The sequence below is a fragment of the Neovison vison genome, chromosome 1 (genome assembly GCF_020171115.1).
Source record: "Neovison vison isolate M4711 chromosome 1, ASM_NN_V1, whole genome shotgun sequence".
Classification (NCBI taxonomy): domain Eukaryota; kingdom Metazoa; phylum Chordata; class Mammalia; order Carnivora; family Mustelidae; genus Neogale; species Neogale vison.
In genome coordinates this window covers 167,839,127-167,864,005 of record NC_058091.1, presented here as the reverse complement: position 1 = coordinate 167,864,005, position 24,879 = coordinate 167,839,127, and the positions used below count along the sequence as shown (strand labels likewise).

General features: G+C 42.9%; 1 protein-coding gene across 2 annotated transcripts; it reads left to right on the top strand.

Annotated features, from left to right (window-relative positions):
• Nucleotides 1-5,098: 5,098 nt before the first annotated feature.
• Nucleotides 5,099-24,631, top strand: LOC122915892 (zinc finger protein 354B). 2 transcript variants are annotated; one of them, XM_044262663.1, is made up of 5 exons: nucleotides 5,099-5,256; nucleotides 5,585-6,411; nucleotides 10,286-10,412; nucleotides 11,148-11,243; nucleotides 22,894-24,631. In XM_044262663.1, exons 2-5 carry the CDS (start codon nucleotides 6,379-6,381, stop codon nucleotides 24,471-24,473), a joined length of 1,836 nt encoding a protein of 611 aa, XP_044118598.1. In that variant the 5' UTR covers nucleotides 5,099-5,256; nucleotides 5,585-6,378; the 3' UTR covers nucleotides 24,474-24,631. The 2 variants fall into 2 exon arrangements, with proteins under 2 accessions (XP_044118598.1, XP_044118588.1); XM_044262653.1 differs by lacking the exon at nucleotides 5,099-5,256 and having other exon boundaries at nucleotides 5,387-6,411.
• The last annotated feature ends 248 nt before the right edge of the window (nucleotides 24,632-24,879 follow it).

Below are 24,879 nucleotides of genomic sequence, written 5' to 3'. Positions count from 1 at the left end.
CATTTAGTCTTCAGTAAAGGAGGCAAGAATATACAATGGGGAAAAGACAACTAGTATTGGGAACACTCAACATCCACATACAAAAGAATCATACTTTCTTACACCATATATAAAATATAAACTCAAAATGGATTAAAGATTTAAATATAAGATTGGAAAGTAGAAAACTCCCAGAAGAAACAAAGGCAGTAAGATCTTGGACAGATGGTCTTAGCAGTATTTTTTTTGCATTTGTCATCTCAGGCAGGGTGACAAATGCAAAAGTAAACAAATGGGACTACATAAAATAAAAAAGGTTTTTCACAGTGAAGGGAACCATCAACAAAATGAAAAGGCAACCTACTGAGTGCAAGGCAATACTTGAATATAACCCATAAGGGATTAATACCCCAAATATATAAAGAACTCACATAACTCTATATAAAAGAAAAACCAAACAGTCTAATTTAAAAATGGGCAAAGGACCTGAAGAGATATATCTCTGAAGAAGACATGTAGATGGCTGACAGACACGAAAAGATCCTCACCATCACTAATTATTAGGGAAATACAAATCAGAATCACAGTGAGATAAAAATCACACATCGAATCTGTCAAGATGACTATTATCAAAAAGACAAGAAATAAAAGTGTTGGTGAGGATGTGGAGAAAAAGCAACCCTGTGCTCTGCTGGTGGGAATGTAAATTGGTGTGTCCATTGTGGAAAACAGTACAGAAGTTCCTCAAGAAGTTTAAAGTATAAATAACAGGTAATCCAGCAATTCCACTTCTGGGTATTTAGCCAAAGGGGAAAAAACCCACTAAATCAAGAACTTATATGCACCCCTATGTTCATTTCAGTATTATTTACAATAGTGAAGAAATGGAAAAAACTTCTGTGCCCAACAATAGATGAATGGATAAAGAAGATGTGATATACATATATAATAGAATATTTCTCAACCATAAAAAAATTTGTGGCAAAATGGATAGACTTAGATATTATGTTAACTGAAAGAAGTTAGAATACATTTATCATGATGATCATTTCCTTACATAAATGTTGAATGACAATGCTGTACACATCAACTACACTTCAATTTAAAAAATTTATCAGTAACTATGCACTCCTAGGGAAGTCTTCACATATTCACAGGCATCTGCAAATTCTCAAAAAATTCATGAAGGGGTAGACCAGTGTATACAGAATGTTTACAGCAGCATGATGCTTTTTCAAAAAATTTTTATTGTGGTAAAATACAAGTAACATAAAATTTACCATCTTAACCATTTTTAAGTGTACAGTTCAGTGGTCTTAAAGTCATTCATAGTGTTGTACAACCATAACCAGAATCCATCTCCATCTCTCCATCTCTTTATCTCTCCATCTTGCAGAACTAAAACACTATACTCCCCTTTCTCCTGCCCCCTCCCCTCTGCAACCACCATTTTGGCAAACACCATTTTATTTTCTATAGAGTCACACACTATTTTTTTGTGTGTATGTGACTGGTTTATTACAGAAGCATGTTTTCTTAAAAATTATTATTACTCTGATCTGAAAATGAAAACAAAAACAAGGAATCTTGAGATGCAATCAGTATCTAGCCTATAGTGAGCCCTTTTGATTAATGTGAGACAAAGCATTTTTAGTTTGTGTTCAGTTTGTTTCCTGCTTCTTGTTCTTTTCTGTCTCTTTTCTGGCCTTCTCATGGGTTACTCAAACGTTTTCAGAATTCCATTTTGATTTACGTAGTGTTTTAGAGTATATCACTTTGTATAGTTTTTTTTTTTGTTTTTTTGTTTTTTTTTGCGGTTGCCCTAGATATAACAGTATGCATACATGAACTAGCAGTCAGCCAAGTGCAGAAACCCTACTTCCATTTAGGACCCTTTTCTTCCCCACTTTTAAAATATAATTGTCTTAAATATTCCCACTATATATATGGAGAACATCAAATGGTGTTATTTTTGCTTCAACCATCATGTCTGATGTAAGACACTTAGAAGTAGGATAGTGTAATGTTCATATTTTTCCCATTCTGATGTTCTTTTCTTTCAATAGTTTCAAGCCTTTGTTGTTATCATTGACTTTGTTTAGAGAATTTCTTTTATTCTTCCTGAAGTATTTTAGTTTCTCCTTAGTTATCATTTGAAAACATCTTTATTTCCCTTTTATTCCTGAATACGTTCACTAGATAGAGAATTCATTGCTGATAGCTCCTTCCATTGCACTTGAGAAAAATATGCAACTTCCTCTGGCTTCCATAGTTCAGATTGGGGCAGGAAGGTGGTTTCTCCACTGGTATTTGATTGAAGGAAGATGGGAATTACCAAGAAAGTTTTCTGTTTGGCCACCCTTTTCCTGGTTTTGACTAAGGGGAACAGGCTTGGAGATTTTTGGTCTGTATCTGTTGGAGGTTCTCACATGGAAGTTTCTAGAACACATTAGCTGAAAGATACGGGAGGTGAGAAGAAGGGAATTTACTACCATGTTGCTCCTCAGCCCTGAAGTTCCTCGCAGTTTGCCATCTTCTTTTCACATTTCAGAGTCTTTTTTTTTTAAGATTTTATTTATTTATTTGACAGAGAGATCACAAGTAGGCAGAGAGGCAGACAGAGAGAGAGGGGTAAGCAGGCTCCCTGCTGAGCAGAGAGCCCGATGTGGGGCTCAATCCCAGGACCCTGAGACCATGACCTGAGCTGAAGGCAGAGGCTTAACCCACTGAGCCACCCAGGCACCCCTCACATTTCAGAGTCTTCTTATGTTTGTTTATTTATGGCCAGGGATTTTAGTTGTAAGAGGGATGACATAGGAGGAATGGTGGTCATCTGTTCTGGCTCAAAACCCCTAATACAGAGTTTTTCCCAATACTTTATTATGAAAAATTTCAAACACAAAGTAAAACTGAAATAATTTTACAGTCAACACCCATAAACCATCACCTAGATCTACTATTAATATGAAAAGGGGTCTACTTCTCAACTTGAGTGGATATTTTCAGGGTTTTTCTCTCTATAATGATGTGTTATTATTGGATTATATGTTCTAACTGCCTTTCTGTATATTTCACATTTTGAAAAGTATGAAAAATATGACCTTATTTTTGTTTCGTACACACAACTGTGTGTAAGCACACATAATAGTATATATGAATAGATGTAATCAGTGTTTATTACTATTTCTTCATTCCCCATACCGTGTATAAATTTCTTATAATTTTCACAATCAGGTAAATAACAAAGCACTTTACAAAAATTATGCATATGCAATATTTTAAAATGATGAAAATTTTGAACATTTCAATAAAGTACATATACAGGCAGTCTATATCAGAAAATATCTAAATGGCTCAATAAATATGAGATCATATTTAATTTCTCAAGTACTCAAAATTAGATATAAAAAACTTGCCCCCTTGAATAAATAAAAACTTAAAGAAAAAGCATTAAAAATAAAACAAAAACCCCAGAGTAGGCATGGGTGTTAGACATAGCACATATTATCACCAACTGCTATGGAAATAAAAATTGTAAAATCTTCCAGGAAGGCAACTAGACAATGGGCTCAGAATGTCACCAGTCCTTGATAAAGTCATTCAAGAAATTTAACTAACAAAATAATCTTCAAAGATGCAGGTACAAGAATATTAATGGAGCAAAAACTTGGAAATAACATAACTAACAAGAAACGTTAAATAAGCTTAATTTAGTTAAATATATTTAACTAGATATAACAGTATATATACAATACACATTAAATAAGCTTAATTTAAAGATATAGTTAAATAAGCTTTAATTAAATTAACCCTCTTAACTATTTTATTTATTTAGCTTATTTAACTATTTAACTATTAGCTTATTTAAGTATTTAACTACCAGCTTATTTAACTATTTTAGTTAAATATGTTAGGGTCCGTAATCAAAGGAGCGAGACTGATAAAAAGCGAAGGTCAAGCAAAGCTTTATTTCACACCAAGCATCGGAGAATCAAACTGACCCGTCAGGGCCATCTCTTGCAAAGAGGTGACCCCGCCCAGCCTCACAGACTAACTTTTATAGAGCTAGTTTAGGGGGACTATATACAGGTGGCCAATGAGATTGCAATACACAGAGAAAACTGCACAGTCATGCTAGGTCTGCCATACACAGAAAAAACTGCTAGATAACACACAGGTGGCCAATTGAATTTCAATTTACCCTAGTAGATATATGCGCGCCCTACTGATTGGATGTCTTCACCGGCCTGACCCGCCCTTGTATCTAGGCTTTGCAAGTAAGTTCCTCTGGGAGGGGCAGGGTCAATCTAAGATCACCGCATAAACACAAAATTACTCCCTCTGGCTAACCAGGCCCTTACAAAATATATTTTAAAATTTTAATTTGCCATAATGGAAGGCACTGGAGCCATTCAAAACATTCCTCAGGGAGAGTTATCTACTGGCAAATTCAAATGTCCAAGGTACATTCCTATGTGGGGAAAAAACCAAAGTAGGTTACAATTGCTATCTGCAAGATTCCATTTTGCTAAAAGCAGGTCGGCAGCAAATGTTCACCAAAACGTTAACCACTTTTGGGCAGTGGCATTGTGTACATTTTTCTTTCGTTTTTTTTTTGTTTTGTTTTGTTTTGTTTTGTTTTGTTTGTTTGTTTTGTTTTGTTTGTTTGTTTGTTTTTTCCCTATTTATAAAATCTCCCCAATGGGACGCGCTCCCATTATGAAGAAATGAGAACCATTGGCTTCTCTGCCCCTGGAATGCCCTTTCCCTTCACCCCCGCTGCTGCCAGGGGGCCCCACTCACTCTTCTGAACGCGCCCAGATGCCACCACCCTGCTTTCCTTTGTTTCTCCCCATAACGCTTATCTTCTAAAATGTCACAGAACTATTCCTTCACGGGGAATCGGGAGCCAGAGCCCTCGCCTCCGAAGCGGTGTGACCACGAGCCCGGAAGCGGGAACTCGGCAGGTTACAGGCTGCCCCTCCCAGCCTCGCAAACCAGAGCGGAGAACTACACTTCCCAGAATGCGTAGGTTCTCGCCTGGACTACATTCCCCAGGGGCATTAGCGGCCGTCCCTAACGCGCCCCCTGCCCCGCCTCTCTGGACAGCCGGCTTTTGCAGCCCAAGGCTCCCGGCCTGAGTTCAGCGCAGTGAGGTTAGAGACCCGGAGAAGGGGTCCCGACCCCGGGCTGCTGTCCATCCAGGCAGTGCCGGAGCCTCCGCCTGCGGAGCACGGCCAGGAGGCGCAGACCCCAGAACCCCGAGGCCTGGGCGAGGTGAGCGGCGGAAGGTCGGTGGAATGCGGGACAGAGGGAGGACCCCGGCCTTGGGAGGATCCTGCGCCGGGGCGCGGGACACAGGCCGGAGGCGCGCCAGCGGGGCCTTTGTAGGAGCACGCAAAGGTTGGCACCACCGCAGCAGCCGTCCGGCGGACGTGCCTCTGACCGCGGCAGGTCGGGCACTTGTCCCCACCTGCCCAGGCCCCGGTCACTCCCCTACTCCCTCCCGACCCGTGCCCGGCGCGCTGCCTGCCTGCCCTGCCGGCGTTTGGATTTGCTCCTGGCTGTCAGTGAACATGAGGAACTGTGTTTCCACCCCTCCCAGGCGCTACTGCCTTCCCGGGCTGCAGGCAAAGAGATGTGTTTTCCGATAGAAGTGAGTTGCCGGCTTCCCTCTCACCCCACGGCAGAATCTGGACTGGAACCCAGGATTTCGGTCTCTGTGCCTGCTCCTCCAGACGGCAGCCCTCCGGCCGCCATCGGAAAACTGCTGTCATCCGTTTCCCAAGCACTTTTCTCTAAAAACCTGGAAGGAGATTCCTTGACAAGAGGGGGAGGAGTTGGGGGCGGGTGCAGCTTGAGGTGGAGAAGAGTTGTCCCCTGCGGGCGGTGAGTTTAGAGCCGGTGCTGTGGAGGCGCGCGGTACGGATCCCGGTGCACCCTCACTGGCTGTGTGCACTGGGGCAAGTGGCTCCCACTCTGCCCTCAGTTTCCTGATCTGTAAAATAGGCATGGACAATGGCAACAATGCTGCGGGACTGAACGATGTGAGCCGTGCCTGGCCCCTGGGGCAGGTTCAGTGAGTTGCTGCTGCTACTGAAGCTGGAGTCCTAGTCTTTTTTCTCTGAGCCACAGGGGGAAGAGTTGGGCCCCGGCCCAGAGTGGGCTGGCTTGGGTCTGGGCCTGTCCAGCTCCAGCTCCTTCTGGCTTCCCTCTCCGAGGGCACGCGGCCTCAGTTCCCAGGTGGTGGAAGGATTTCAGAGCTGGTGATTCTCAGGGCTGGAAAGCAGAAGAGGCGGAAACCAGAAGGGGCTTCTCTGTCCTGGCTCCCTTTTTCCTCTTTCAGATTTGTCTTCTGGAGACTCTACCCATCCTCAGGGAAGAGCGCAGAAAGAAGATATGGCTATTGGACCGAGGGAAGCAAGATCTCATGTGAGTTCATTGACATCTTTGGTCTTAGAAACAGATTTTTTTTTTTTTTTTAATTCTCAAATCAAAGTTCTCTGATGCATGCAGTCTTCTGCAGGACCTGGAGCCCAAGCCCTTTCCTCCTTCAAGTCAATCCACCCATGGGGAGGGTGGATTCTGTAGGGAATGTTTGCCTCCTCCCTGCCAATCCATGTCTAGTGTTTCCCTTTTCTTTTCCTAACAGACACTTCTTTTTTCTTTTTCTAAAAAGATTTTATTTATTTATTTGACAGAGATCACAAGTAGGCAGAGAGGCAGGCGGGGGAGGGGGGGAAGCAGGCTCCCTACCTAGCAGAGAGCCCGATGTGGGACTCAATCCCAGGACCCTGACATCATGATCTGAGCGGAAGGCAGAGGCTTTAACCCACTGAGCCACCCAGGTGCCCCCAGACACTTCTTTTTATTCATCAGTCTCAATTCAGTGTATGATTACGAACTTGATAGGTGAGATGCCACATGGGGACAAAACACACACACACACACACACACACACACACACGGCAGCTCCTTTCTGGCCCTGCTTCCTTGGTTCGCCCTGGTCTCCCTTCCTACCCTTGTTTGTTTTTGGTTTTTTTGTTTTGTTTTGTTTTAAGGATAACCTCCCTGGGTTTCTCCAACCCATCATTGTCTGTTTTTTCTCCCTTTTTACTTTGTGGATCATGTTCCTTATTTCTGTACTCTCTTGAGAACTTTTCTTGACCTGCCATTTTCACCCTTCTATTGTTGGAAATGGGGGAGGGACCCAGTCCAGGTGAGCCATGCTTGAACGAGGAATTGCCGTGTTGGCGGGGACACAGCTGGAGAGATCTCTGGACTCCAAGGGCAGAGAGAAGACTCCCCAGGAGGGAGCACGGAGGGTGTACAGGATATCAGGAGTGGAGAGGCAGGGTCTCCGGTGGGTAGGAAGCGGGGCTTGAAGCCAGACTGCTGGGCTTGAACCCATCTCCTTGGTTACTGTTTGTGGGCCCTGGACAGATGTGCCTGTTTCCTCACCTGGACAATGGGAATAACAAACATGCTGACCTCATGGGACAGGTGAGAGGGTCACGCGAGTCAGTGCATGGGAAGTGTTTGGATCAGGGCTGGGCACTAGCAGACGCCCAACAAGGGGTGGTCATGGGAGCCGGATGGTGTTACTGAAGTGATGATACCACTCATGCCGACAGATGGGACCTGCTGGACCGTATTGCTGGGACTTGTCCTTTCATTGCTCATCTGCATCTGACAGTCACAGTGTTGGGTGTCTGCCTGAGGGTGTGGCCTTTGTTTTCATGCCCACGCTCGCGCAGCAATGATCATTCCCATGTTTCATGCCCACGCTCGCGCAGCAATGATCATTAGCAAACTTGAGGCTCAGACACATCCAGTAACCTGAATTCAAACCCCAGTGCAGTGTGTCTGGCCTCTGGGTCCAGGCTTGTCACTGCGCAGCCATTCATTCCCCTGGTGCCTCTTTCAGATCCCAGGACAGCCCCAAACCCCGTGTTGCCAGAGCTCTTCTCACTGTTGTGTTGATTTGGGGCCCATGAAACGTTGTGGTGGTTGATCTTTGGGCTGGGACTGGCCAGTGCATATTTCAAAGCTTTCCCCTCCAGTTCCCACAGACTGACCTTGCTCTCTTGCCCAGAATCTTCTCCAACCCTGCAGGGGAGTGAATGCATGTGGCATTTCCCCTAACCTCACTTGCTCCCATGTGCCCCTACTGCATGGGCTTGTGGGTAAAGCCCAACAATGGGCGTTTAAGACCAGAGAGAGAATATACCAAGTGCTGGCTTAACAGAAGACTTTAATTATTGTCCTACCTCTGCTGCTGGTAAAGTAGGTGGCCTTTGGTCTTGACTGTCCTGGACCTTCTGGATCTGATCTCTAAAATGAGGATATTGCTGGGAGATGGTATACAGTCCTGCCCAAGTACACATTCTTCTTTCATTGATCCAAGGTGTTTATCTTGTCTGCCAGCTGGATTGTAAATTCTTTGAGAGCAAAAATTATTTCTTATATTCCTCCCCAATATGTAAATAATTCAGTGTTTTTCTTACCATATAGATATTTTATAATCATGGTAAAATTGTAGAGAATAAAATATGCACGTGTATATGCATAGACGTGTAGATACGTGTGTATGTAGAGTTGACCCTTGAGCAACACAGGTTTGAACTGGGCAGGTCCAGTTACACATGGATTTTTTTCGATCAATACAGTAGAGTACCGTAAATGTATTTCTCTTATGCTTCTTTTTTGGTTTATTGTTTGAGAGAGAGAGAGCGCAAGTAGTTGAGTGGAGACAGAGAAAAGAGATAGAATCTCAAGGAGATTCTGTGCTGAGCACAGAGCATGATGTGGGGCTCGATCCCATGACTCTGAGAGCATGACCTGAGCAGAAATCAAGAGTCAGAGACTTAACCAACTGATCCCACCAAGGCGCCCCTTATGATTTTCTCAATAACATTTTCTTTTCTCTAGCTTATTTTAGGGTAAGAATATAGTATATAATACATATAACATGCAGAATATGTGTTTATCGACTGTTTACTTTATCAGGAAGTCTTCCAGTCCACAGTAGGCTATTAGTAGTTATGTTTTGGGGGAGTCCAAAGTTAAATGTAAATTTTCGACTGCGTGTGAAGTCAGGGCCCCTAACCCCCTCCTTGTTCAAGGGTCATCTGTATGTTAATTTTTTCATATATTCAAAAGAAAGTAGAATCACCCTTAACCCCACCATCTGGAGATAATCACTGTCAATCATTTGTTATATATCTCTCAGCATCATTCTCATATATATATAAAACTTTTATCAGAAATGAGTACAAACTACACACTGATATATAACAAATATAAATATTTGTATTTAACATGATCATGGATGTCTTTTTAACAGATACTGACCTAACCATCAGTTGCACTGGTTGCATAGTATTTTATATTGATGTGACAATAGCTAACATCTGAAGCTTTGGTAGGCCCCAGACATGGTATTAATTACATTGTATGGATTATCTCATTTACTTAATAGCTCTATGCAATATGCTGTGGGAGGCATTTCCGCAGTTAAGAATGGAGCCTTGGACATGTCCCTGGACTGGAATCCCAGGTCTCCCACTGACTAGCTCTGAGACTTCAGGCAAATTTATCCTCTCCGTGGCTGTTTTCCGTCATGTAAATGGAGACAGTGATAATATCTTCTCTTAGGGTTGTTGTGACTTTTAGATAAAGATTATATTAAAGATTAATAGGTAACTGAATTAGAAAAAAGAAAGATCAATAGAAAGCTCTAGGGATTGTACCTGGCCTGTCTAAAGCATTTGGGAGAAGAGAGAGATTTCAGTTTCCATTATTTCTGTCCTCCAGCTTCAGTGAGCACTCAGAGAGTGCCTTCTGTTAGTGACCCTGCCCTTTATCATCTGTGATGACCTAGCTTGTTTCTCATTTTTTTGGTATTACTAAAACCATGATAAATGCTCGGTGTGCACTTTTGTGTACTGCTCATTATAGTAGAAATATAATAATTGGTGAGTTAAAGAATAAACACATTTTAAAGATTTTAATATGTATTATCATATCCCCACCTGCAAGATTATTCTAATTAACATTCCAGTGGTCTTAATTCCTCCCTGCATCTCCTTATAGTGGTTAATACAGGGCCTGGTAAGACTTTATGCTGCTCAGTATGTATTTGTCACTGGCCAATGGTTCATTGAACAAGAAATAACCTGAACCTTAAGAAACCAGAATGACATCAGAAGCCTTTCATGGCAGCCCATCCTCCCCAACAACTGCCACCACTTTTACCCTGTGTGATGGGAGGTCCTGGGTGAGCTGGGATGGCTTGTCATTACAGGTGTCGGTGACCTTCGAGGATGTGGCTGTGCTCTTTACACGGGATGAGTGGAGGAAGCTGGGTCCTTCTCAGAGAAACGTGTACCAGGAAGTGATGCTGGAGAACTACAGTAACCTGGTCTCACTGGGTAAGGGAATTTTCCCTGTAGATGAAAAAGTCAGACCGTACCATAAGTCAGCACCTGCTTCCCTGCGTAAAAGCCGTGGGGCATCAGGAAATTTCAGCTGAATTTGGCCTTGGGGTTGTGCACATTGTAAATAAATATTTAAAGCTTCTTTCCCACTATAGGCATGGATTTGTCCCACATGTGGGACAGCTGACATACTTGTATGTTAGAAATTCCCTCATAGTTAGGCAACATTTCCTGCTGTGATTTTCTGTGATTTGTTTGCTCAGCTCACAGCAGGAAGCATCCCTCAACCGTCTTCATTACCCTGCCGCCAGCCTTTCCCAATTCTCCCTTCCAGCCTGACAAATGTGTATAATCCATCTTTGAAGGGGAGTCAGATGGTGCTTTCTCATTTTAAACAGGGCACTTGGTGTGGGTACCTGTTTACAAACATTTAGTCTGTAAATCTAACATGTTCCCTCTTCCGTGGAAAGCCGTGGGTACTCTAGTAACCAGAGCTGCCTGTGCATCCAGCGTCTCTAACCTGCAGCTACTTCCCACACGGCCACGCCCTACAGGCCCCTTGCCTTTCCCCTCACACACTCCCTCACGTCGCGGGGGCACGGCTGGAACACCCCAGCGGAGCTCTTCGTACCATCCCATGCGTTTTCCACTCAGATCCATGATGCATCTTTGAGTCAAAAGAAAACCAAGTCTTATCTTTCTCTTTTCTTTTTTCTTGTCTCTGACCAGGACTCCTGTTTTCCAAACCAAGAGTGATCTCCCTGTTGCAGCAAGGAGAAGATCCCTGGAAGGTAGAGAAAGAAAGTCCTGGAGGCCTCTCTCTAGGTGAGTGGGTGGGACCGAGCGGCGGGGGATGGGTGCGGGCAACAGTCTGGGGGTTAAGTGGACAGTGTGGCTCGGAGATGTCGATCAGGAAGGTTTCTCCGGGGCCTCTGTCCTGGAGAAGTGGCAGAGAGGGGACACTCAGGCCCCAGACACGAGCTTTCTCTTACTTTCTGGTAATCACTTCCCAGATGAATCTCTCAGGAGCTCTTCTTATTCGTCCCTGTTTTCAGCGGAGGGCTGCACGTCGCGGATTCAGTCAGCAAACAGTATATTTAAGGAATAGCAGAGAATCAGTCTGACTGAGGCTCAGGGTATGTGAGAGAAGGAACCGAGGAAGGAAAGGGTATCCGAATGATAGCTAAGCTGCATTACACTGGGCTTTGACAAGAGTCTCGGCCATGGGACCGTCCCATGGAAATGAAAGATTTTCAGCAGAAGACTGGAGTTCTGGGTATTTTCGAAAAATTGACTTAAATGTGGAATAGTGTAAATGTCCTCTGGTAAGGATGTGGCTGGAGAAGTTGGAGCAAGTCACCGCTCTGGCATCGAGGGCCACTGTCGGAGACAAGAGCAGCTGGTGTGGACAGAGCTGGCATGGTGCAGGGGACAGCTACTGCTGTGTCACTGTTGGTCCTGAAGGGCGATGACGTGGCTGTACGTGCGTGTGTAATGTGTGCAGAAGTGCAGACAGAGGCTGGGGGGACACACCTGAGCTGGTGCCAGGAGCTCCACATGGAATGGGATCAAGAAGGGGCAGGACGAAAGAGGGCTTTAGTTGTATGTAATCTTAACATTTCGTAGAGAATAGATGAAATCCTTATATAATTTGAGTTTAATAAGAATAGTCACTTTGAAGCATGGTGGGGGGTAGATTGAAAGTGAGGGAAAAGCTGATGGAGACACTTGCAGTAAGGTAGGCGAGATGTTTCTAGGGTGGGACAAAGGTATGGGCACTGGGGTCCAGAGGGAGGGAGAGGGGTCCCTTTGTTAAGGGTGTAGGGCGAGTTTGCTGTGGGATGGGTCTCACTGGGGAGCGAGTGGAATGCCGGGGGAGAGATGCTGGTGGACAGCTGTACGAGGTCTATGGGAACTCTGAAGGCAGGTCAGGGAGCCCTCAGTACAAAGGTGGCATTTGATGCCTCAAGTTGACCAGGCGAGGGCACAGAGCAGAGGACAGAATCCCAGGAAACCTCACCGTTTATAAGGTGGGTTAGGAAAGACGACTCTGGCTGAGCCTGAGAAGTCATCAGAGGAGAAAAACGGGAGAGGCAGCTGACAGGGAAGCTGGGGACAGAGAGCTGATGAGTGCGGGAGGATCCAAGTTTGAGTCCCCATCCCTTACTTTCCTGTCCCCTAATGGATGGTACGTGAGCTCTGTGCTAGGCACTGGCCATGCGACATTGGACAGAAAGATGCAGGTTCTGCCGGCTGGAGGTCACGGCTGGGTGGGGAGACACGTGACGGTGCACTGAGCGCACACAGGATGTGGAATGACCCCATAGGATAGCTACAGAGTGTGTGAGGGTGCGCAGCAGAAGGGGCGGTGTAGGCAGAGGCTTCCCAAGGAGGTGGGATCCGAGGATGTGGAGCCGGGTCCAGCCACAGGAAAGGTCCACCTGATTCCAGAGAAAGGAAGCCAGTGGGTGCTGCCGGGAGCCAGGAGAGCTCTGCGGGGACCAGATCCCACACAGCGGGGGGAGCCTGGACACAGGATCTGGTCTGTGTCTGAGAGCCAGGCCGGGAGCCTGGGGACTGGGAAGTAGTCTGACCAGGGCCCCCGGTGTACACTGCTGAGAGCAGCCTGCAGGCCGAGGGGGGCCTGTTAGTGTGGAAGTGAGGGTTCCTCCCCCTGTTGTCGGGTCCAGATGCATCAGTGATGGCCTCTCATTCCATGGGCCCCGCACAGGAGCTGCAGGCTGGGTGTTCTCCCTCCCCAAGCCCCCAGGCCAAGGGAGCCTTCTTCCCACCATACTCAGGTTTCTGCTGTGGGAACCACCTGTGTGTCTGTCTGTCTATCTTACTCTGGTTTGGGAGAAAGACACGAGGTCTGGGAAGTGGGTAGAGGCCGCCGTCAAGTGCCTAGAGCAGGCAGGAATCCATGAATCAGCCAAGGCTTGGCAGGGTGGCGTCTGGGCAGCTGGCAGAAAAGATCTGAGGAAGAGAAGGAAGGCTCTGTCCCTTTCCCCGCACCTCGGGAGCCTCCCATCCAGGAACGCATCTCTCTGAGTGAAGTGAGTCATTGGTGGGTTCCGGGGAGTAAAAGTGTGACCAGAGTCTGGAGTCTGGAGCTGTGCTGAGAGGCGCTGGGGCCCCGGGGCAACGGGCTGGAGTCCTCAGTAGCCTCCTCCTCAGTATTGGGGACATGTCCCTGAGGGTGGACCACGGGTGGGCGCCGGGAGGAAGGAAGGACAGTGCAGCCGACTGGTACGTGCATGTCCCTAGACAGGATGCACCTCCTCTCCTGCAGAGATGGCAGTCACCCCGGGGCGCCCCAGGAATGCCTGCCTGTGTCTGTCTGTCCGTCCAGCACCCCTGGCGAGTCTCCATCTGCCAGGACTAATGCGGCCTCAGAATGGCTTCCCTCCGGAGTGCAGCTGGCTTCACCCTAAGTGCGCGTGAAGGATGGGGTGTTCTGGATGTAGCTCAGGTGGTTAACTCTGGACAGACCTGAAACCTGCCCCTCCCCGCAGCTGGTGACCGAAAAGCCCGTGATCCAGGGTGGACTTGGGGCACCTCTATCGGTCTCCCAATGTCCCCCCCCCCTTAAAAATTTTTTTCAAAACTATTCGCAAATAGGAAAAACAGAAAAACAAAGGGTCATTGGGGGGGATGTTTGAAGTGAGAGGTGGAAGACGCTGGCAGGAGGGCTGTGTGTCTCCTCTGAGTCTCTTGCTAAGAAGGGAGCACACCTGCGGGGGGTGCTTTGCCAGAAGAGTTGTAATGAGGCCATTAAACCAGCCAGTAAACTCACATCATGAGTTAGCTCTATGCCCAAATGCGGAAATAGTCCTGAAATCTAAAATTTGAAAATGCAGGTATGATCTGGGTAAACAGTTGCCTTCCAGTGAAAATGTGCTTTTCTTGCCTGTCACTTTCTCCTCCTTTGTCATCTCAGCGCAAGAAGCCTGGTGGGGGGACTGAACCCCTCAGTCAGCGGAGGGGTCCCTGGGGGCTGCCCCACACAGAGGGTGGGGCCTCTTTTTCTAACTTGCACAAAGGTGCTGCCCTTAGCAGTGCAGCGACCCAGCTGGCGGGGGTTTAAAGAATCTCTGAGCAGGTGAAAGGGGAGAGCGGGTACTCATAGGCGCCTCTACTGTGTTTGGTCAGTCTTGTCCTTATCCCCTGCCCCCTCTCCCCAGCAGTACCCTTGCTGGCCCTGCACCTCCCTCCTGCCACCAACCTCTGTTCCCATAGCTGCAGGAAGGCTCTATTAAAAGGTAAATCAGGCCACCTCACTTCCCTTCAGAAAACCTCTCCTGGCTTCCTTCTTGATGTTTACATTTCAAAGAGATGGCTCCCAGGAGCTTAAGAAAAACATCCTTGGTGGGGGCCTGGGTGGCTTAGTTGGTTAAGTAGTTAACCATCTGACTCATGATCTCAGCCAAGGTCTGGCCCTCTGGGTTGTGAGTTCAAGCCCCACATTGGGCTCTGTACCCGGTGGAGCCTGCTTAACAACCAAGAACATCCTTAGGCTATAATGTTCCTAGAGGCTTATAGTGTTCACAGGTTTATATACATTCCATATCAAAAGCACAGAGGAAGGATTTAGAAATGCAAATTTTCTCTAAGAAATGCTTTGAGGAAAAGGTAGGGAGCCCTCTTTCCCTTTGGCGCTCCCACCACAGAATTTTCCAGAGCAACTGTACTTTCACCTTCCCACCGGCTATGCAGGCATGGAGGTTCCAATTTATCTAGTGTTGCCAAACTTCTTATTGTCCCCTCATAATTTTTTATTATGGTAAAACACAAGTAACATAAAATTTGTTATTTTGACTGTTTTTAAGTGTACAGTTTGGTGGCTGATTCAGCTCATTCCCAAGGCCGTGCAACCATCCCCACCATCCAGGTGCCTGAAGTCCTCTCTAATCCCTTCCTGAAACTCTCTTCCCACTAAACACTAATACTCCACCCACCTGTCTCCAGGCCCCTGCTAATCACTGTTCTCTGTCTCTGTGTTCGACTCTCCTAGGAGCCACATAGAATTGGAATCTTATAGGGGTGCCTGGGTGGCTCAGTGGGTTAAAGCCTCTGCCTTTGGCTTGGGTCATGATCTCAGGGTCCTGGGATCGAGCCCCATGTTGGGCTCTCTGCTCAGCAGGGAGCCTGCTTCCCTCTCTCTCTCTGCCTGCCTCTCTCCCTACTTGTGATCTCTGTCAAATAAATAAGTAAAATCTTAAAAAAAAAAAGAATTGGAATCTTAGGACACTTGTCATTTTGTGGCTGGCTTATTTCATTCCACATCGTGTCTTCAAGGTTCATCTACATTGTACATCTGTCAGAATTCCATTGTCTTAGGGCTGAACAGTATTCCATTACATGTCTGCGCCACACATGGTCTATCATTTGGTCTGGATATTTGGATGATTTCCATCTTCTGGATCTTGTGAATAATGCTACTCCAAATGTGGGTGTGCAAATACCTCTTTGGATCCCTGCTTTTGGTTCTTTTGGATACATTGGAGCAGAATTGTTGGATCACTTGGTAATTCTCTACTTAACTTTCTGAGGAACTACTATACCGTTCCATTGTGGCCACATTAGTTTACATTCTCACCAGCAATGGAGCTAGGGTTTCCAAGTCTCCATATCCTTGCCAGTATTTGTTATTTTCTGGTTTCTTTTGTTTCTGTTATCCACAGCCATCCTCCTGGATTTAAAGTGGTATCTGGTGGTTTTTGATTTACATTTCCCTACTGATTAATGATGTTAAGTGGGCTTTTCATGTGCTTATTGGCCACTGATATATCTCCTATAGGCAAATGTCTGTTTAAGTCCTTTGCCCATTTTTGTTTGTTTGTTTCTCTCTCTTTTTCTTCCTCCCTTTCAAATTCCAGTATAGGTCACATACAATGTTATAATAGTTTCAGGTGTACAATATAATGGTTCAACACTTCTCTCCATTTCTGTGTTCATCTTGGGAAGTGTACTCTTTAATTCCCATCAACTGTTTCACCAATTCCCCCTACCCCCCACCTCCTACCTGGTAACCATCAGTTTGTTCTCCGTAGTTAAGTCTGTTTTTTGGTTTGTCTGTGTTTTTGATGGATAGCACGTTCTGTATGTATCCGTTAGCTCCAGTTGGTTTATTGTGTTGTTCAAGTCCTTTACTACTTCTTTTCGTCTGGTTGTTTTATTCCTTATTGAAGATAGGGCATTGAAATCTCCAACTATTTCTCCCTTCAGTTTTGTAAATTTTTACTTCATGTGTTTTGAGGATGTGTTATTAGGTATGTAAATGTTTGTAATTTTAATGTCTTCTTGCTGAATTGAACCTTTTATGACTGTACATCATCCTTCTTTGTCTCTTATAACTTGTTTCCTAAAGTTTATGTTGTCTGATACTAGTATAGCCAGTCCAGCTCTCTTTTGGTGCTTCTATTTGCGTGAAGTAGCTTTCTATCATCTCACTTGCAACCTATTTGTATCTTTGGCTCTAAAGTGAATCTTTTATTCAAACAAAAAACAGTCTCTGAATTCCAGAGAACAAACTGGTAGTTGAGGTGGGTGGGAAGAGGGGTGAAAGAGATAAAGAGGATCAGGAGTGCACCTACTTTTTAAAAAAGATTTTGTTTATTTATTTGACAGAGAGAGAGATCACAAGTAGGCATAGAGGCAGGCAGAGAAAGAGGAAGGGAAGCAGGCTCCCCGCTGAGCAGAGAGAGCTGGATGCAGGGCTCAGTCCCAGGACCCTGAGATCATGACATGAGCTGAGGCAGAGGCTTAACCCACTGAGTCACCCAGGAACCCCCAAGAGTATATCCATTTTATAAGCACTGAGTAATGTACAGAATTGCTAACTCATTACTTTGTATATGAAACTTAGATAGCTGTATGTTAATCATTCTTCAATAGAAAGAGAAAAGAAAAGAAGCCAGTCTTTTATAGACAGCATTTGGTTAGATTATGGGTTTTCCCCCCATTCTGCCAATATCTGTATTTTGACTGGATAATTAAGTTAATGTATTTATATTTGAAGTAATTACTGATATAAGGGACTCACTTCTGCCATTTGGCTTTTTTTCTATACACCTTATATCTCTTTGTCCCTGATTTCCTGCATTACTGTTTCCTTCTGTGTTTAGTTGATAAACATTTTAATTCCCCTCAATTTTCTTTTATATATATTATGTAGGTATTTTCTTTTTGGTTACCATTGGGATTATATTTAACATCCAAAATTCATAACAGTGTGATTTGAATTTATACCACCTTAAGTACAATAATGTATGAAATCTCTGCTTCTGTATACTTGCATCCTCATCCCCTTTTAGTTACTGTTGTCACAGACTGCATCATTATACATTGTGAGCCTTAAAACACAGCCTAATGATTTAAAAAAAATACTTTATTTATTTATTTGACAGGCAGAGATCACAAGTAGGCAAAGAGGTGGGGGTGGAGGGGAAGTGGTCTCCCTGCTGGGCAGAGACTACGATGTGGGGCTCAATCCAGGACCCTGAGATCATGACCTGAGCCGAAGGCAGAGGCTTAACCAACTGAGCCACACAGGTGCCCCTCTGTCATTTTTTTTTTTTTTTTTTTTTTAGTTTGGCTGTTTTTTTTTTCCCAATTTATTTATTTTCAGAAAAACAGTATTCATTATTTTTTCACCACACCCAGTGCTCCATGCAAGCCGTGCCCTCTATAATACCCACCACCTGGTACCCCAACCTCCCACCCACCCGCCACTTCAAACCCCTCAGATTGTTTTTCAGAGTCCATAGTCTCTCATGGTTCACCACCCCTTCCAATTTACCCAAAAGCACATACCCTCCCCAATGTCCATAACCCTACCCCCCTTCTCCCAACCCCCCTCCCCCCAGCAACCCACAGTTTGTTTCGTGAGATTAAGAGTCACTTATGGTTTGTCTCCCTCCCTATCCCATCTTGTTTCATGGATTCTTCTCCTACCCACTTAAGCCCCCATGTTGCATCACCACTCCCTCATATCAGGGAGATCATATGATAGTTGTCTTTCTCCGCTTGACTTATTTCGCTAAGCATGATACGCTCTAGTTCCATCCATGTTGTCGCAAATGGCAAGATTTCGTTTCTTTTGATGGCTGCATAGTATTCCATTGTGTATATATACCACATCTTCTTGATCCATTCATCTGTTGATGGACATCTAGGTTCTTTCCATAGTTTGGCTATTGTGGACATTGCTGCTATAAACATTCGGGTGCCCTCTGTCATTTTTGAAGGATGGTTTACCAGATGGAGAATTCCCTTTTGAGGTTTTTTTTTTTTTTTCTTTCAGCACACAGACTATATCAACCCAATACTTTCTTGCTTCCAAAGTTCCTGATGAGAAATCTGATAATCTTAATGAAGATCATTTGTATGTTATAAGTCTTGTTTCTCTTTTACTGCTTTCAATATTCTCTTTTTGGTTTTGGGTTTTGACAGTTTGGTGATAATATGTCTCATTGTTGGTCTCTTTGACTTTATTCTTTTTGGATTTCATTATGCTTCATAAATTTGTAGATTCCTATCTCACATCAAATTTGGGAAGTTTTCAGCCATTGTCTTCAAATGATCCTTCTCCCCTCTTTCCACTTCCCTTTTAGGATTCCCCACAATGCTATTTTGGTCCTCTTGATGGTGTCCCACAGATCTCTTAGGATCTCTCCACTTTCTTCAATATTTTTGTTGTTCATCCTCAGATTCAGTAATCTTAATATGGCTTATCTTCAAGTACACTGATTTTTCTGCCTGCTGAAATCTGATTTTTGAGTTTCTCTAGTGAAATTTTCAGTTATTACACTTTTCAACTCCAGAATTTCATTTTGCTTTCTTTCTGTGTTTTCTATTTTTCTATCTCTTTATTGATATTTCACTTTTTGAAAAATTCATTTTCATGGGCTTTACCCATATCTTTCTTTAGCTCTCCTGAGCATCTTGAAAAGTGTTGTTTAAAAGTTTTTGTGTGGGGTGCCTGGGTGGCTCAGTCAGTAAGGATCTGCCTTCGGCTCAGGTCATGATGGCAGAGTCCTGGGATCGAGCCCCCCATTGAGTTCCCTGCCCAGCAGGACGCCTGCTTCTCCCTCTCCCACCCCCCTGCTTGTGTTCCCTCTCTTGCTGCCTCTCTCTGTCAAATAAAATCTTAAGAAAAAAAAAGTTTTTGTGTAGTATATCCACCTTTATTTCTTCCTCAGAGATGTTTTTTGTCTATTTTGTTGCTCTGAATGAGTCATATCTTTTTTTGTGTGTGTGCCTTCTGATTTTTTGTTGCCAACTAGACATTTGAATTTTATAATGTCATAACTCTGGGAACTAGATTCTTCCCCTTCCCCAGAGTGATTTCCTTCTCATATATTTCCTCCTTTTCACAAAGAGAGGGCTACTTCAGTTATTTGGTAAAGCCTCTTCCAGGCCAGCTTTATTACTATAAGATATTTGAATTTGGGTAAATTGCTTAATATTTGAGTCTAGTTTTCTCATGAAATGAAAATATTATGCTAAGTGATTTCCACATTTCCAGCTAGTCCTAGAGTTCTGTATTTCTACATAACTGAATTATTTTATCATGTTGTTGATGGGGAATATGACGAATACTGCTGAAGCCACTAATCTTATGTCAAGTTTAAAAGTCCATAATTGTTATCTTTGGAAAATATTATTTGACCTACAGTATGTCCAAATCAATTCAGTAAAATCACTTTACAACAGGGAAAAATGATAGTTGTATATATGAATACATGTATTTTTACATATAACTAATTTTTTATTGTTGTTCAGGGGTCTCTGTGCCATGGACCGGCCTGAGATATAAACCAAAGGTATTCTCATGTCTTTTCTGAGCTTCTACCTTTCCCTTGGCATGTATGGTGACTTTCTAAATTTCCCATGTATGCAGTTAGTTTTGGATGTCCTTATACTTAAACATGATTGCCCAATGTGGGAAAAAGGTAAAATGTGAATGGGAGAGGATAGGGAGAAGACAGGCTCTGACCCTTAAATCCCCTGGCAGCTGCTTCAGCCAGTGGGGCAACAATGGCAGGTTGCCTTTGTGTCTGTACCTCCATGACCCCAAGTAATAATCCTATCAGAACCCACATCTACAGTAATTGAAGAACAAGGCTCTTTTCACCCTAGCTTCTGCAAGCTACCTAAGGACTGTCAGTATAGCTGCCTGCCATGGAGCTGGGGGCTGGGGCATGGGTAGGGGCTAGTGACTGAAACTACCTACAATTTATCAACCAGGCTTTTCCCTAGAAGCTGCCAGCCTTCAGTTAGATTCCACAGTTTCAAAATCATTGGAGCAGCCAGATTCTGCCAGTTCATTTGCTGTCTTAGGTGGGGAAACAGAATCCTGGAGCTTCCTACTCTGCCATCTTCTTTATTGTCCACTTATTACTCTTTTGACTCACATTTATTTTACAAGGTTTGGCATTTTCTTTCTTCTTTCTCAAGTAATGTGGAAGAGGAGGATTTGGATAGAAGTCTCACAGTTAGCTGGTAATGAGTGTGGTAAAACCTTCCATCACCACTTAGAAGTGGGTGATGGGTGGGCACTTGTTAGGATGAGCACTGGGTGTTATATGTAAATTCTACTCCTGAAGTCAATATTACACTATATGTTAACTAGACTTTAAATAAAAATTTTAATAAAGAAAAAAAGAAGTCTCACAGTTATAAAGTTATTTCTTATCATTTGGTGAAGTTTGACAGTTTGCTTACTATCCACCTACCATTGTCTTCAGTTACCCAGAAAGCTTTGTTATTTACTATTTCAATAAGTTTTATCATTCTGTAAGCATTCTGACTTTTTACTTAGGAAGTATATTTTTTTAAGTAAAAGTATTTTTTTAAAGATCTTTTCCTTTGTAAATTGATATTTTTAAATTCATGTGCAGAAACCTTTTAAAATTGCAAGTCTCTTATTAGATATGATCTTTAAGAGGAAAAGGATTAATCCACTCACTCTTATGCAAGGAATGACAGAAAAGTGGAAGAAGATTTAGTTTTTAGTTTATTATGAAAACTTTAAGCATACACACACACACACACACACACACAATTTGAAACACTGTGGATTGTCACAGCTTGAGGAAGGGCAGGAGTGGTAGAAAGGGTAGGTGCTGATGCACAGGGCAGCCCAACACCAAAGAATTATCTGTCCTCAAATGTAAGCTGAGTCCTATCTCTATATAGGACTTAAAGTATCTTTACATACTTTTTTAAAAATATCATTATATTTTTATTAACATTGAGTGGTTCTATCCAAGAATAGGAGAGGTTTTTCCATTTGTTTAGGTATATTTTAATATCATTCAGGGCTATTAAAAATTTTCCTCATAATAAGTTTTTTTTTTTATATTTGTTCATTCCTCCAATTCTTTGTTAGTGCCAATGAAGATTATTGACTTCAGCATGTTAATTTTATATGTGCTACATCACTGATCAAGTTTTATCATTGATTTTCTGGAGTTACGTAGATAGGGTATTATAACACCAGCAAATAGTGGTAGGTTTATTTCCTCATTTCCTCTTTACTCATCCTTGTGCATCTAATTGGTTTTTCTTATGTAACTGAATTGATTAAGACATCTACTAGGAATGTTGAATAGAAGTGAAAATAATGGGCATCCTTGTCTTGTTCTTTTTTTTTTTTTAAGATTTTATTTTTATGTAATCTCTATACCTAACATGGGGCTCAGACTCACAACCCTAAGATTAAAAGTCACATGCTCTACCTATTGAGTCAGCTAGGCACCCCTTGTTCTTGATCATAGAGGAAATGCTTCTAGTCTTTCTTCATTAAATAGGATACTGGTTTTAGGACCAAACTATATGTATTTTAGCATATTGAGGAACTATCCATCAATTCTTATTTTCTTTAATGTTTTTACTATCAGTGGTGCTGTGTTTTTTTGAAGGCTTTCTCACTGTCTCTAAATATACTCACAGTTTTTCCCCTTAGGTACCTACTTTGTAAAATACCACTTACTGTGGTAATAATAAGGGCAATGGATTGTTGGAGCTGGATTCACGAAAGGGTACACGGAGAAATTAACATTGGAACTGAATCTGAAGGCTACAGAGGAGTTTGGCACGTAGAAAAAGGAGTAATGACATTCAACATTAGAAACATTACATAAATGAGAACAATGGCATATAAATAATGTAAAAATCTATCATGGGCTTTGGATATCAGACTGCACTTAATTCATACTTTTCTAATCCTGTCTTCCCATTCATTCTCCTGGTTGCCTTCCTTAAATGAACTTCCTTTATTCTTTTAATTACCCTAGTCCTTCTGCCTTCATCCATTATTATTTTATATGTGTTACTTTCCTATTTTTTCCTCTTTCTAGTATCTTTTAGCCAGAAAGCAAGCCCTTATTGAAATATCATTAGTATTTATTCTTTCTACACATTAAGTCTCAGCCAATTGTGTGAATCATTAGTGATTTTTTTTTTTCAGGATGTAAGAGCAGTCCTAAAACTACAAAGTCAACTCAAACCCAAGATTCATCATTTCAGGGGTTAAGAAGGAAAAGACTCAAAAGGGATGAACCCTGGAGTTTCCTATCAGAAAAACCCTGTATATATGAAGACAAATTAAAGAAACAAAAGGACAAAAATGAAAGTTTACAAATAATTTCAATCACCCATACAAAAATCCTCCCTGTAGGAAGAAGCCATAAAAATAGCAACTTTGGCCAAAATTTCAGCCTGAAATCAGTCTTTGTTAAACAACAGAGGGTTGCTAGAGAAAGAACACCCTCAAAATATGAAATACAAAGAAATAGCTTCAAGCAGAATTCAAACTTACTTAGCCAACCAAAAATCAAAACAGCAGAAAAGCGGTATAAATGTAATATATGTGAAAAAGCCTTCATTCACAATTCTTCCCTTCGTAAACACCAGAAAAACCACACTGGAGAGAAATTATTTAAATGTAAGGAATGTTTGAAAGCTTTCAGCCAAAGTTCAGCTCTTATTCAGCATCAAAGAACTCATACTGGAGAGAAACCCTACATCTGCAAAGAATGTGGGAAAGCTTTCAGCCACAGTGCATCGCTCTGCAAACATCTAAGAATCCACACTGTGGAGAAATCCTATCGATGTAAAGAATGTGGTAAATCCTTCAGCAGAAGGTCTGGCCTTTTTATACATCAAAAAATCCACGCTCGAGAAAATCCCCATAGATACAATCCAGGTAGGAAGGCAGCCAGCACATCCCTTCCCGGATGTCAGAGAATTCACCTCAGAAAGAAATCCTATTTATGTAATGAATGCGGCAACACCTTTAAGTCGAGCTCATCCCTTCGTTATCATCAGAGGATCCACACGGGAGAGAAACCTTTTAAGTGCAGTGAATGTGGGAGAGCCTTCAGTCAGAGCGCGTCTCTTATCCAGCACGAAAGAATTCACACTGGAGAAAAGCCCTATCGATGTAACGAATGTGGAAAAGGTTTTACTTCTATTTCACGACTTAACAGACACCGGATAATTCATACCGGTGAGAAACTGTATAACTGTAATGAGTGTGGTAAAGCCTTAAGTTCCCACTCGACACTTATCATTCATGAAAGAATTCACACTGGCGAGAAACCGTGTAAATGCAAAGTGTGTGGGAAAGCCTTCCGACAGAGTTCAGCTCTCATTCAGCATCAGAGGATGCATACCGGAGAAAGACCCTACAAATGCAATGAGTGTGGGAAAACATTCAGGTGTAACTCATCCCTTAGCAACCATCAGAGAATCCACACAGGAGAGAAACCATACCGGTGTCTGGAATGTGGGATCTCTTTTGGCCAAAGTGCAGCTCTTATTCAGCATCAAAGGATTCACACAGGAGAAAAGCCCTTCGAATGTAACACGTGTGGGAAGACTTTTAGACAGAGCTCATCACTTATTGCACATCAGAGAATTCATACTGGAGAGAAACCCTATGAATGTAATGCATGTGGGAAACTGTTCAGCCAGAGGTCATCCCTTACTAATCATTATAAAATTCATATTGAAGAGGATTCCTTGAAAGTAGATTTGCATGTGTGAAAGCCTTAAACCAAAGCTCAGCAGGGTATACATACTTGAGATTGATTTAATAAATGTCATGATCATGAGAAAACTTTTCTATTTTAATTTTGTCTCCTCAGATATTAAATTCGAAGGATAAAGAACTCTGACTATGTAATAAATATGTGGAAAACTTTCATACCTGTCAGTCACTTTTTAAAAAATATTCTAAGATAAGGGAATCACAATTGTAATTTGATTGCAAAACCACAATTTTGACCATCTGTAAGGTGGGGTTCTTCTATCTTTTTATACAGTATTATATACTATATGTGATGTATAAACATGAGAAAAATCTGGATGTAGGAGTGCTGGATTTCTCTCATTAGAAAGACACCAACTGTATAAGCCAGTAGCATATTTATTAGAACTAACATTTTAATAG